Genomic DNA, 15,703 nt, shown 5'->3' with positions numbered 1-15,703 from the left:
AGGTTCTGCTGAATTTTCAGGCTAAACAACTAATTTCCCTGAAGAAACACAGCTAGAGACATCTGTAAGTTCTGAGTTATCAAATACATATTCTGAACGATTAGATCACTTATCCTCTCACCTTCTTGTTGGTCTTATAAGTGAACTATCAAAGACCACTAAAATATCACTGTGATTGCTGCTAATATTGCACCACACCTAAGTGTATTCTTATTAAAATAAAATGTCCAAATTAATCCAACTCTTACAGCATTCCAAAGAGTAACAATTACAACCCATTCCCATACTCTTGCAGTTCCCATCATTCTGTTGGTAAACTTCACAAGATTCACTACAGAATATCACTGCCATCACTACTCATATGACAGACCAAGAGTTTCCTCATTCCTATATGTCTAATATGGTATAGGTCCAAAAACATTAATCCCGAATACACAAAATATGCTTGTAACACCAAATGACTGACTTTTTTCTGTATCTGTGAAACGTGTATCATCATCCTTAACAACCAAAATTTTACATACCGAATTCCTGTAGAAATCAGGCAGTACGAATACAGTACTTGAACCATTTTTGCAAACTCCTTCTTGACATTTCTCTGGAACTCTTTGTGTCGAACAGGCAGGGTTGAGAACAAGTTTTCCAAAGAAACTGTTGTGCCCACCTTTCAAAACACACACAAAAATTATGTAAGTGACTAAGTTACTTTTCATGAAACTATTTTTTTTGCAAACTTCATATATCTTAAGTTCAAGTTGACCAAACCCTGTTGCAAAAAATAAAATCACTGGCCATCTGGACTCCACTTTAGGCAATCATAGCTCCATGGCCCCAATATAATGTAAATTAAGATTCTGAGTTTATGGCTGAAGGTATTTGCTTCACATTTTTACTTGAAATTATTCAACCAATGCTCAATTTGTATAACACAAAAAATTCTAAACTTGTGTACTTTACATTTTTAAATCCATAAAAACAAATTACATACCCACATTTTCCACATATTAAAATATACAGTGTAAATATATTTTCATAATAAAATTAGGTCTCATATATACTTACCATGTAATTACATAGTTATGTTCCTCCTCACGTGACAGCCTTTTTAAAAATTCGAGGTAACAATTCTCTCGTTTTGTGTAGGTGACAAGCCCCACCCACTAACGAGGAACACTAGGAACAACCTGGTCAATAAGCTCAATTTGTTTGTGCCCTTATGTCCATGAGAGGGGAGGAGGGTTGGCTCTGATTCCGTTAATTACTTGGTAAGTATATACAAAACTTAATTTTATTATGAAAATATTTTCATGTAAGTAACTTACCTAATTACATGGCTGAATCCCACACTGAATGGAGGTGGAACACATGGACATATTCTGCTCCAAAACATTAAAGCATGGTAATGACTTTGAAGTAGAAAATTTGGCCAGCATTGATACAATGCTTGTTGTTTTCTTACCTGGTAAGAAAGGTACTGCAGGTGAATACTACCTCTGGTTGGTGCTCATCTTAACCTGCAGTGGCATGGTGGTTCAGCCGTGGGTCACCTCTACTTCTGTATAAGCTTTGCAGCAGTGGATAGGCCTGATGTCTAGCAAAGCATACAAAAGTGCCCTTGACCTGGGCACGGTACCAAATTAAAAACAACCAGACAACATTGTCACCTACTCTGAAAACACCACAACCCATCCACTTGGATTGGTGGGTACTCCAGGTACACTGTACCCCCAGGCTCCACAAAAACTCGAAACCCTACACTAAGGTGAAAGGATAGTAGGAGAAAAAGAGTGCTTCCTATGAATCTTCCCCCAATACCATGCCAGCCACTGATAATGGTTCCAAGGTACTGCAATTATCAAGCACTGTTTCCACCTCCTTTAAATTGTGAGGTGCAAAAATAGACTTGCACTTCCAGTAGGTCGACTGGAGAATGGGATTTAGGGACACGTTGTGCCTGAAAGCTAGAGGTCGATACTGCTCTGACGCCATGAGCTTTCACTTTAAAAGTAGGCAAAATGTCCTCTTGAATCCTGAATGTGCCTCAGACATTAAGTCCCTCAAGAAGAACGACAATGCATTCTCAGTTAAGAGGACGAGATGGATTCTTTACTAAACACCAGAGGTTACTGGATGGACCTCTGATCTTTTCAGTCCTTCTCAGGTAACACCTCAGAGCTCTGACAGGACAAAGTACTCTCTCTTCTTCCTCAGAGCCAAGATGTCCATTAAATTCTTAATGGTAAAAGAACGAGGCCAGGGCTTGGACAGGTCCTCATTCTTGTCTAAAAAACCTAGGGTAAGGGACTGGATACCAGCGTTAAAAACGTTACGCTGCTGATGCCATCTGACATTGACTTTCAGAGAGTGAGGTATCTTCCTATGCTTTTCAATGGAAAACCACTAATTTGGACTACACGAGCGTTACTAGCATTGTTAGGACGTGTTACGTGGGCATCAGGAATTTCTAACGCTGGTGTTGAAGTTATCAGCGAACACTAGTAACACCTTGTCTGACTACAAGACAATGATGGTGCCCAGCTGCTAGGACGGCGCCAGATAAGCTCGACCTCTGGGCTCCTCTACAACAGTACCAGGGTCCAGATGCCACTCTACGCCAGTACCACAAGAGACAGCAGAAGAGATGTTCGACATGGACAAATTTATTTATGAAGTTGAAAGCAGGCCAGCATTATATAAGTAAGGATGTCATAATTACTACAATGATTGGATTATGTATCATATATCTGCCATATCTGAGGCATGGTATTACTTAGCAATTGAAGATGTAACATTAATGGCCTGTGAAATAGAAAAGGCATGAAACATAACTATCATATTTCACCTGACAAATTTCCTACTAAATAAACGATACACATCTGTCGCAGAAAGTTATTTACAAACTGTGGTTACCTTTATAAGCCTATAATTACACTGGGGCAGCCTAACCTTGTGCCCCACCCAGATAAGTTGTTATCCGTTTTCTTCTCAAGGTCACATGGGAAAGTTTGACAAGGTGTTTTACCTATTAGAAAATTTATAGACAATAAATATTATGTACCACTTGGTTGCAAATAATTAATATAGCAGTAATTTGCGCTTACTACGAAATCAACCTTTTACTTTTACAGGACTTTATGTATAAATGCCCAAAAAGTTTCTCTCTCTCTCTCTCTCTCTCTCTCATCCCCTACCATCCTTATCTGTAAAATAACTGTTCCTAGCTACTGAAAAATATAGTGTAATTTATACTTATAGGATTTACGAAAAAATGGTACTCATCTGCAAAGGTCGTCTCCTACCAATACATGTCATGAAAATAAGAAGGAAGAATCAAATATCTGGCCTCTCATTCACTGTGATAGGGGATTTACAGTAGATGGAATTACTGATAAACCTCTCCTAAGGGCAAAACAGAAGCCTCGGTAGCACTACCATAGTCACATTTTGGAATAGAATTGTCACTGTCTCAGAGTACCGTTGCAAATCTCGCCCATGTCCACCAACAATGATAAACAGACATCAAAATACTACAGTATTATAATTCTATAATCTAGCTCAATATGTTGTAGTTTGTGTTGTACTGACGTAGAATTACTTGGACTTGCATGTGGTAACAATTTTAATGCAATAAAAACTGTTATTATGGCGAGAAAGGGCAAACTTATAAATGTGAATAGCTTTGTGACAAAGAGTAGCCGATCGTATATATACATGAATAGTCTAACATGGGTTAATAAATTAAAGTTATGTATTAAAAATTGATCCTTAATAATTTACTTTTATTTGGTTTTAAAAAGCTATGCTTTAAAATGACCATTAATAAGTTAATTTTATTTGAGTGGCGCAGTGTATAAGGTGCCAAGCTACCGTTTTTTAAAAATGATAAAACGCATTTAAAGTTTGCCAACTATGAAAACGCTTTATAAAAGAAAACCAGCCAAACGATTTCTATGAATCATACCTCATTTTAAAGGAAATTTATATTGAATAGTATGTTTTGTCTGCCACAACCACAAAAGTGAGTAATGTAAGATTTAAAGTGTTAATGAACACAATGAAAATGTTTTATACGGCAATTAAAGCATGTTTTTTGTGAAAACAACCTAAAATATTTATCCTAATAATAAAATTATTATTATAACATATCTGAGTAAAATTTTGAAAAATTATAAAACAAAAACTCAAAAACAGACTACATTACAGAGTATTAATAAATGATGACCATTAATAAGTTAATTTCCCTTTTTTATGGATTTTCGAACCTTTGCCAGTAACATAAGGGGACAAAAGTGTGTGTACAGGATAGTGCTGTACTTTAGCTGTTGGCCTGGTGTTACGCCGCAACGCCCTCAGTTGCCCCTGGCGCTGAGTTGGCCTGGTGTTGAGTTGGCCGGTGGTGGTTTGTCCTGGTGCTGAGTCGGCGGCGATAATCGTCCTGCACCCCTAGGAGCAACGGGAACCATGCCTTGAGCAGCCACCACAGCTCAATCAGTGTCATGTGACAACTGGAAGAGTTGAGGAATACCTTATGGAGCAGAGTAAAGGGGGAAAAAGTGCAGCAGTCCAGATTTTACCACTCTAATAGCATGGCATCCACCACCCAAGCTAAAGGGTCTGCCGTGCAAGAGCATTAGACTGGAGTGTGTGGTTCCACTAAATGGCAAAAGAGGTCAATAACCAGTGCTCCTAAAAGGTTCCAAAGCTTCTTGCACACATCTGAGTGCAATGTCCTGTAAACCCAAAATCACAGCACCTATAAAGGCACAATACTCAAAGTGCAAAACAAAGTTGCCAGCACACAAAACATACGTAACAGCATATCAAACCACTGCTGTAATGAAAGCAATTAATACAGATCCTTTACCTGAAATTCCAAAAACCAAAAAGCTCTAAATGCCAAAATTTTTTTTGGAGTAGAAAGTCAGTCATAAGGCCATAAGACTTGACATAATGTAATGCCATTTTTAGTCCCATTTAGTGCGAAAATTCATGTTCATCATTTATACTCACATATGAGACTTTCCTTACATAAATTTTAATGTGATTTTAAAGGGTAGCACAATACAAGAAGTACAGAATGTGTCTATGTGGACTGTTGGCCCCCGTTAGGCTGTTACACCAACAGTATCCAACTGCTACAGTCAACTAGTATAGTTGTACTGTAATTGAAATTATATCATTTCTAAAATTGTTGCTTTGCTTACTGTACTGAATTGTACTGCATGTATTATTATTGTACTATAAATATACTGAGTTATTCGCTCTTTTATCACTTACTACTAAGTAGACTAAGTGAAATAGGCTGGAATAACTGATAATGGAGAAATGAATGGAGTATGAACTAGTAATGTGCAGTGGACAGCAAAGAGCTGTTCACAGGTTTACACAAAAAGTATGGAGGATGACTGATGTGTATACTTGCGGATCCAGATGGACCGCAAGGCGATTGTACCTTATTCTGTCTGTAAGCCAGAAGAAGACTGGTAAGCATGGGAGCATCACAGAATAGACATACATATGATTACTGGGGTTGTGATCAAACAAACAAAACATCACAGAAACCAAACATCAAACTTTTGCTCCAGCCATAAACTAATAAAATTTACCTGTCTCGACATAGGTGTTTTTGAAGAGAGCCTTCCATTGTGATCATACACAAGTTTTGTTCCCACATCCTCACTGGTATGTCGAGTAATCACTGACAAGCTACTTAGCGCACAGAGAGAGCTCAAGGCTTCGCCTCGGAAACCAAAAGTCTTTACACCAACTAAATCACCGAAATCTCGTATCTTGGAAGTGTGATGCTTTAAAGCTGAAATTAGAAAAGATGAGTCAAAATTTTTTGCAATGGCAACTTTATATATATACAAAAGGTTCATTTCTGCCTACAGAATGGACTTTATAAGCCCTTTTTGCAATCTGTTAATCCACTTTACTACCTTTCTAAATATTGTACAGCACTTAAACACTTGTATGAGTTGCAGAACTATTATAAATTCCGAATAACGATTTTGTCTCATTCTTTTCTATGTATATATGTACACATATAAATAATACTTGTTGAGAAGGAATAGATCAGTGAAAATTATAAAGAAGTGCAAGCAAAATACACTAAGTACCTATTATGTAGACAAAGGATAGATAAATGAAAAATTAAGGAAGTAAGATCAATAATTTTACTAAGGTAAACTCAAGATAACATAACAATATAAAAACTTTAATAGGAACAAAACTTATAAACAGAAAACTTTTAAGTCAAGCATGATGCATGTACATCTGGACTTTGGATTAGTTTAGTTACACAATATATATTTCAAGTACACAATCATCACTGATGCATATATACAGACAGTAAACCCCCCATATTTGTGGGGGATGCATGACACACACCCCGGCGAATAAGCTAAAATCCTCGAATACTTAAAACCCTTCTAAAAATACTTAGAACTGCCTATTTTGATAGTTCAACCATACAAAAAAAAAAAAAAATGCTTATACACAGGTATTATCCTACTTACGGTGGGGTTAGGTTCCAAAAAACCAATAGTTTGTTGGAAAAAACGTATCTTGAATATTGCCTAGCCTACACTAGGGTATTCAGTACAATGTATACGTATATGGTAGCCTAGCTTACACTATAAAGTATACTCTATACATACACGGTATAGTAATTATTAATATCAGCTAATTCTGGAGGTTCATGCAGTTACTTATGATAATTCAATACAAAGAGAAACTGAATAACACACAAGAATTAGCTTAGCCTACACTATAGTATATCATATAAATATACAGTAGCCTACCCTACATTATACTGTACTCTACTGTATATTCACATATTAATATCGTATTATACAAAAATCAACATAACGAATATGCATCTTTTCCATGGATCTTTTAAAATGTTATGCTTTACTTCACTGTATTCAATAATACATGTACAGTATTGCATATATTCTTATATTGCTTTTGTATTATAACTTGTGATCATAGCGATCAATGTTTTGGTTTGGAAATCGATCATGTGGTAAGTTTATTTCGCCGTATTTAACTCAGTTCAGAGAGCTTCCCTTGCTTTTAGTTAGTGTAAATGAATCTAGATATTTTATTTATAAGGGGCACAGTTATTTTTCGTCATACGAAGTGTTTTTAAGTCAAAACATAACTTAAATATGTCTCGTTGTGAAATTAATTTAGCTATTTTTTTTGTTAATAGATGACGTTGGCTAATTGGTGGCATGTTTGTTTTGTGTATAAAAAAAATCAAGATTCCATTCGCTATTTTCACTTGATTTCATCATAATATGAGTTTTACGTATTTATCATTTATCGACGTAAAAACAGCAGTAATATGTGTTCTTTCATGCCCAGTAATTTTGATTAAAATACTTTCTCTCCAATTTTAATTAAGGTCAAGTTTCATCCATGTTGCCGATGCTCAATAATTTATAGTCATTAGTACCTTGAACATTGTTTTCTCAGCTTTAGCTACAACTTGCAGCTTAAATTTAGCAGTATATTTCCGTGCCGATCTTTTACCCATGCCGAATAAGGGTACAATGTAAAAATATATCAGTCCTATTCTACTTAACGTCATCTGTAGCATAACTACGGTAATTGTTTACTACCGTACGACGGTTGAAATACAAGCAAAACGGCTGTTGTTATCGGAATCGTTATATGCAAAACAACAGTTTCTCGTTCGGTTGTTTACGGCTGTATGCATTTACGCAAGAGCATAATGTTACTAACAATACTTCTATCATTCTCTTTTACTTTTTTAACTAGAAGATGGGATAAAGAGATGGAAGAAAAGAAGTTGGTCTATTGTAATTTGGTCTCTCTCGCTGCCTGATTGTACGCTGCTGCCTGTGCCTGCACAAAATTTTAAAATATTTTATAAATATTGTTGTATTGGTATTAATTGCTTACCCCATCCCAAAATCGAATTATCGTGAGGCAAATTATCGTAATTCTAGCACTACCTGGGTACCTGAGTATTTTAATGGTTTTATCACAAAAAGTGCATTCAGTCTGAAAATATGAAAATACAATAAATAGTGAATATTTCTCAATGAAAAATACAGCGAAAGGTAGAATTTTCTGCAAATAATGTGTATACAGCATATGTTCCACACAGAAATCCGTGAACAGGTGAGTCCGCGAATAGGCGAGTCCGCGAATACGGGGGGGGTTTACTGTATATATACAGGCAGTTCCCGGTTATCGGCAGGCTCGGTTATCAGCGATCCGGTTTTACAGCGTTTGTCTAGCAATGAAAATCGGCAATTTTCGGCACCGTAAATCGCCAATACATACCTAACGGAGGTGGCGATAACCTAAAATCGGCAATTTTTGGTGCTGATAAGCCCTGAAAATCGCTGATTTTTGGTCATCGGCAATTTCTGGTTACCATCACACCATCAGAACGGAATCCCCGCCGATAGCTGGTGACTGCCTGTATATATATATATATATATATATCCATGGATTTTCCTTCTCTTTTATTTTCCCTTCCAGAAAACAAATGCCAAAACAGGTGCTCATACCAAACACCTACTTTATGTGAGAGAGAGAGAGAGAGAGAGAGAGAGAGAGAGAGAGAGAGAGAGAGAGAGAGAGAGAGAGAGAGAGAGAGAGATTAAGTACAAGTTTGGGGAGATATCCTAAGATTTCATTTAAATAACGTTTCCTTCGGGAGGCTGCTGTGGTACACCAACCAAGATGGCTTCCCCCTGTTCAGTTAATGTCTTTTTCCAGGCCCCTTTACAAGAGACATCACTCACACTGCCTTCCTTCCACATAATCCTCGGATTGGCTGGTAAACAATGAATGGTACTCCAATGTGCTCATGATCCAGGTGCAAGGATAATAAGCAACGGACAGAAAACAATGATCCACCTAGTCGAAGTCTGTTGAAACCTAAGGGGCATGGGAAATTCACTAATGGGCAGCCACCATCTTTGACCCTCCAGCGGTACCCCAGGGCAAAACAATCTAGTGCCAAACTCCACCCCCAAGAGGCTGACTTCAGGTTCAACAGCCAATGACAGCCTAGGTCATGCCTAGGCCTATACCACCCACGGGTCACCTAGGGCTAGTGACACCCTAGGTCTGCCACTGAAGGCCTAACAAGGCTTAACAAATATTTGAGACCGACAGTTGCTGTTGTGAGTTGGTCCCATCGAGTATGAAGACTGCCCCTCCACCCCCTTGGATCCCTGCAGCTTTGTCAGTGATCCCCTCTTTAGAAAAGTTGGAGTCCTGTTGTCACACCAATGCATCTGAGGGCCAGCCCTCCTTCTAACAAAGACTGAAAGTTCCCGTGATAAAGAGGACCTGCCAAAAGAATCTCACAAGGTAAATACCTGAAACACTGGTTTGGAGTTGTCTGGGGATTTTTGTTCACTTCACTGGGGCTCAAGCTGTCAATATTGGTCCGAAGTAAAGCCTGACAGCACTGTGAAACTTGTGAAAACAAGCCTTCAGATGTAATTAATACAATTGTTCGAGTACTTCCTGAAAAGTCATACTCAGATCATAGAAAGGAGTCCTAAAATCCTGTTATAGTATCACACGTCTGTATTTCTATGATAAGTTCTCTTGAGGGGCCACTGGGTGTGTTCTAGTGGAAAATTTCCCCATTTGAGTGTGAATGTTGGAAGTTCTTATGTGGTAAAGAATTGTAAATGACTGTCACAGTCTGTCTACCTAACTGTCATCATCAGCACAGTCCATGTGTCATAAATTACCTGAATAGCCATTTATTACTTGCAGCTCAGATTCAGGACTACCCACATTCTTTTCCAATACGTGCAGTTGCAGGTTTATTAAGAATGTTCTAAGGAGATAGGGGTGACAAAAGGAAAAGCCCAAAAGGTAAAAGAAAAGAAGGGGTTAGAGACAATCGCAGTCCTTTGTTCTTCTAAATCCAACCGACTACCAATTCAAATTGGAAACATTTCTGTACACATTTCATTACTAAATCTCATATCAATTTACAAATAAGATACAACACAATACTGCATTTCTAACTGTACCTTAACCTTTACAGTAAACCCCCCGTCTTTGCGTTCTCATAGTTCACGGACTCACGCATTCGCGGGTTTCTCTGTGGAACATATCTAGCCATTTTTCGCGGAAAATTCGCCCATTCATGGTATTTTTCACTGAGAAATATTCACTAATTACTGTATTTTCATATAATTTTCATGAATAAATACACTTTTTGTGATAAAACTATTAAAATACTCAGGTATAAGCATTTTTACAGGGTTTTTCTTGGTGTAAGCTATAAAAATGGGCAGTTCTAAGTGTTTGTAGAGGGGTTTTAAGCATTCGCGGATTTGACCTATTCACGGGGGTGTGTGGGACGCATCCCCCGCAGATACGGGGGGTTCACTGTATAGTATAAACTTCAAAATAATCATCAAAAGGAAACAATTTTATGGCAAATGTCTTCATGATAAAGTACCACAGCAAAAGTTTAGGAGTACTTCAACAGTATCATGTCTCTCCATTTTGTATTCAAACTGTATAACCTCACTGTTCCAAGACTATATACATATAACTTTACCTAAACAAGGTACAGGGATTTTTACGCTTCCAACATAAAAAAAAGTCACAATATAATGTAACTAACTTACTTAAGCCTTCAAAATTCTCCTCCTCTACTCCTCTCCCATTATCACTGACTTCAACAAGGGATATGCCATGGTCTCTGAGTCGAATTTCCACGCTAGTCGCACCAGCATCAATGCTGTTTTCCACAAGTTCTTTCACGGCTGTAGCGAGTGTCAGAACAACCTGAAAAAAAAAAACATACCAAAAAATATTTTGATTCACTTGAATACAGGATTACACTAAAACTGCAGTTTACAACCCATGCAAAAGTCCTGAGGTCCAGACTTTCTTTGTCATCAAAACACAGTAAAACTAAATGATATATGGATAAGAGGGAGACAGAACTGAAATACCTGACTTTCAATATGAACGAGTATCTTTACTGAATTAAGGTGTGCGAGACATCGAGACTGAAACAAAGATTACTGCTGACCTTGAGGAGTAAATTGGGTACTAACAAGTGAAAGTCTTCGGGGAATATGGAAACTTGCAGGGTGGAGCAGACCTAGGCACTGGTGAGGAAATATAAGAGCTGCCTTTTTAGAAAGTGGATGTCAACTTCTCAACCTCCTCCAGACTAAGAGCTCATGGAGGTCTGCTGATGAGAGTAGAGGGGGCCTTAAATGCCAAATCTCCACTCTTAAGCATGATGTTGTCAGCAAGAATAAGGTCAAGTAAAGTGAAGAATGAAAGTAATTCTTGAAGGCAGAGTCATCCTATAAGCCTTATCAGTCATCTTGAGTTTCTCTGTTGGAATGGAGTGCTGGTACTGCTGAGAAGCCACTCTTGCCAAATCAGGAGGGCCAAGCTGATCTGCTAAACTCGAAAATATTCAATTCTCAGGGCAACAAGGAAACTTGCTCCAGTGACGACAAAGCTGACACATCCTTAGCAATGAGCCGTGTTGCAAAAGGAAGGATGCCAAGGCCTGAGAGGAACACCCTTAAACTTGTAGTAATTTATCTTCTGATTTGCTGGTCACACAAGGACAACAGCTGAATAGCCTTCATGTTGTAGTTACAGCCAACATGGCATCTGCAATAGCATGTCTTTTAGGATGGTAGAAATTGACTTAGTTACTGGCAGGTCATATTCTTCAGCCAATGATTCTTAGTCATCCTGATGTAATTCATCTACAGAAGCCTCCTTACAATAAGTCTGAAGATACCGTACACCTGTCTAGCACTTCAACAAAAGAAGTTTCATCGAGTAATGAGTAAAAAGATCCTCGAGCAATTCCTTATCCAAATCCCTCATCAGAGCAACTTGAACTTGAGAGGAGTAGAATTTTAACCTCTTGGAGGGAACATGGAGAGTACAAGGGGTACTCAGGGTTTAGAAAAACTAAAGTACCTGGAAAAAAAAGTCCTAAGAGCAGCAGAGCCAGGCAGATCACAAACAAGAGGCGTCTAAGAGGATTTTTCACGGTGACAGTCCATTAAATAGTCGCTCAGACTTCCATGATGGTAAACCGATCTGAAAAATCTTTGTCTACACTGACTAAGCCTAATGTCTGGAAGCACAATTATCCCTCAAAGAGTGATCTAGGTCATGGAAGCAACATCTTGAATGGCTATGATCCCCACTATGTAGAGACAGTAGGTTTACTGCTGGCTGGTTCTTATAATGAAGAATAATCTACATGAAGCTGGTTAAAATGGTATTTTCATAATGAAATTGAGTTTTATATATACTTACCAAGTAAATACACAGCTATACTTTCTACTCGCGCGGCAATTAAAAATTTTAAGTTCACGGTAGCGATTCATTTTTGTTTAAAGTGTAGGTAACTACACCGCCCTCTATTGGGGAACGATAGGTACACAAAACAGAGGGAATAACTTCTTTTGTGCTTAATGTCCATCACAGGGGAGGAGGGAGGGCTCTGATCTGTAATTACCTGGTAAGTATGTATGAAACTTAATTTTATTATGAAAATACCATTTCCATATATGTAACTTACCAAGTAATTACACAGCTGAATCCCACATTGACAGGGAGTGGAATAAATGGACATATTCTGTTCCAAAAAAAGTCAGATATGAAGATGAATTTGCAACATAAACTCTGTTAGCATTGATAAAATGTTTGTTGTAAGAGAGCTACAGAAGGAGATTACTGTCTTTTGGTTGGTGCTCATCTTAGACCTGTAGTGATTAAGTGGTATGGCCGAGATAAGTCCCTACTTTAAAGAGGGGGCTTTGGAGTGAAGAAGGCTTCTGAACACCCAACAGCATCAAAGAAAAAATTTGCCCTTGCCCTGGGCACAGTGGCAAACCAAAAAAGACCAAACAAAATCATTGCCTACACTGACAACCATAAAAATTAAAAATGACATTTTTATAATAAAAGTTTTATATATACTTACCAAGTAATTTCATAGCTATAGTTTCCATTTTAACAGCAGCTTAGATTCAAAATTTCAGGGGTAGCGCTTCAATGCAGTTTGTGTAGGTGATCAGCCCATCCCACTAACGGAATACTGGAACGACCTAGCAAACAATTCTCATTTGTTTTATGCCTAATGTCCATCAGAGGGGAGGCGGGTGGGCTCCGATTCTGTAATTACTTGGTAAGTATATATAAAACTTTATTTTATTTTAAAAATGTCATTTTTATATACGTAACTTAGCAAGTAATTACACAGCTGAATCCCACATTGACAGGAGGTGGGATACATGTACATAGTAGTCTACTCCAAATACACTGAGTCATGTAATGAATATGAAATAAAAAAGTTGCTAGCATTGAATACAAAGCTTGTCGTTCCTTATTAGTTAAGAGAGCCTGCAATATAAAACTGCAACTGGTTGATGCTCAATTTAACCTGTAGTGGCGTGGCGGTAGAGCCAAGGGTCGCCTCTACTTAAGTGGGGGCTTTGTAGCAAAGGAGTACTCTGATGGCTATCAAAGCATCAGTGGAAGTTATGCAGCTAGGAGTTACCCAATAACTAGCAAAACTTTAATAGGTGCCCTTGCCCTTATAGAGGGATGAATGAATTTTTATTTAGTTTTGTCTGTGTGGTTTTGTGTGCTGTGTTGGTGACCGTGGACCCTTAATCCATCTCCCAGCAACCGAGGATCAGGGTGAGTGTTCTATGTATCTGTGTTGTGTGTTGTTTTTGTGTTTTGAATTCCGCCACACCCTGGGCGCAGTACCAACATAAAAACAACCAGATACACTATCACCTACACTGAATTAACACCACAACCCATCCACTGAGAGTGGTGGGTGCTCTAGGTACTTTGTACCTCCTGGCCCCTTAAAAACTCTATCCCTCACCAGGAGGTAAAGAAATAGTAGGAGAATATCTTATGCTTCCTCCTGCCATACCATGCCACCCACTATCCTCTGGTACTGCAGAATTTACACGCTACTTAGCTGGCGCCAGTCTGGAGTTGGCACCAGGCAACCTGTGGGAGTTCGTGGATTGGTATAAATATCACTGGTGCCAGACTGTAGTTCTGGGCGCCCGAAGAGCTGGGTGCCAGCAGAGCTAGAAGTTCAGGTTTCACTTCTTAAGATAGTGAGATGTGCAAGATGACTATACTTCCAGTGGGTCGATGCAGAGTGGAAGTGATGGTCATGTGTGCCTGTGAGACGTGAAGTTCTTCATTGGAGGGGTGAGTAGAGCTCTCGGCTAGCACGCTGTTGGCCCAGGGTTCGACTCTCCGACCGGCCAATGAAGAATTAGAGGAATTTATTTCTCGTGATAGAAATTCATTTCTCGTCATAATGTGGTTCGGATTCCACAATAAGCTGTAGGTCCTGTTGCTAGGTAACCAGTTGGTTCTTAGCCACGTGAAATAAGTCTAATCCTTCGGGCCAGCCCTCTCTAGGAGAGCTGTTATCAGCTCAGCGGTCTGGTTAAACTAATTTATATTTTTTTTTGTGAAACGTGAAGGACGATATACTTCCAGTAGGCTGATGCCAAATGGAAGTAAGGGACATTTGTGCCTCAAAGCTGAAAGCTAAAGAAGTAGATAGAGGCTACTGAGATAACATTAGCTTTCACTAAAAGAAGGCAAAGTTATTCTTCTGAATCTGAGTGTTTCAGAAATTCTCTTAAGGATGAAGGACAATGCGATCTTAATCCAAGGGAGAGGGGTTCTTGACCCAACATCAAAGGATAAGAAACCCCTCTTAGATTATCAAGTCCTGTTCAGGTAAATACCTAAAAAAAACTCCAATTGGAGAGAGTTTACTCTTTTGCCTCAGAGTTGGTGAGCGCTCCTGGGCACTTGAAGCATGCGCTGGCTCCAGGTTGCAGCTATTGTCAGGCAAGCTGGACAGCAGGCGAGTTAGGAATCAGGGAGATGGCCACAGCTCCTGGAAGCCAAGGATGTCCGTTAAGCTCTAAGGGAGAAGGAACAGATCCAGGTCTCAGATGGATCCTCGTTCATGGCTAAAATTTAAGGAAAAAAACGAGGCTAATACATCTCTTGCTTCCTAGCAGGGTGTGAAAAAGGCTTGCAAGGTCGTTGGGAAGAAGAAGAAAGATCCAGGTCTCTGTGCTTAACCAGAGATAAGCATAGATGGGCACCTCTTCAAGGAAAGCGAGAGAACCTAGATCTTCTCAGAAACAAAGAGGTAATCTGCAGCAGGGTCAGAGGTGTCTAAAAAGAAGAGACTAAGAGTCTGAGACGCCAGCTTTGGAAGACGACCACTAAGTCTGGGAGATGGAGGAAGAGGGTGACTTCTGAATCTTGTAATAGCTTCTGCAACATGTCTTGAAGACTGCCCTTGGGCAGACGCCACTGACCTCCCTTGGGCTACCGGTATGGCTCCTCCCAGGTAGCTGGGAGTATGGCAGGGACCGACGCCTAGGAGAATCAGCGGGACGAGCAGCCACCTCCTCCACTGACACTTCACCTTTAGCACTGTTTTCAAACTTGTCCTTCGGGACACGCACTGATGCGCCTAACTGGGCCACTGTACTCGCTCCCAGATTTAAACGTTGCTCAAACTTATTCTCAATGCTGCCAAAACGATCGGGCTCGGAAGTGATGGAGCCAGGAGAAGGAGTAGGTAGTTTAGGAGAATGAATTCATGCAGGTGGGGAAGGGTTAACAGCTGGAG

At 39.2% G+C, this 15,703-nt stretch overlaps 1 protein-coding gene across 2 annotated transcripts in view; it reads right to left on the bottom strand.

Annotated features, from left to right (window-relative positions):
* The window catches only part of Pms2 (mismatch repair endonuclease PMS2), a 61,081-nt gene that overhangs the window by 35,972 nt on the left and 9,406 nt on the right, over positions 1-15,703 (bottom strand). For both annotated transcript variants that reach the window (XM_067126458.1, XM_067126459.1), the window contains exons 3-5: positions 10,647-10,806; positions 5,607-5,812; positions 525-664 (exon numbers count right to left, since the gene is read on the bottom strand). In XM_067126458.1, coding sequence (XP_066982559.1) covers positions 525-664; positions 5,607-5,812; positions 10,647-10,806 — 506 coding nt within the window. The remainder of the gene's footprint in view (positions 1-524; positions 665-5,606; positions 5,813-10,646; positions 10,807-15,703) is intronic.

Source organism: Macrobrachium rosenbergii, chromosome 24 (assembly GCF_040412425.1).
Source record: "Macrobrachium rosenbergii isolate ZJJX-2024 chromosome 24, ASM4041242v1, whole genome shotgun sequence".
Classification (NCBI taxonomy): domain Eukaryota; kingdom Metazoa; phylum Arthropoda; class Malacostraca; order Decapoda; family Palaemonidae; genus Macrobrachium; species Macrobrachium rosenbergii.
This window is presented reverse-complemented; position numbering and strand designations above follow the sequence as displayed.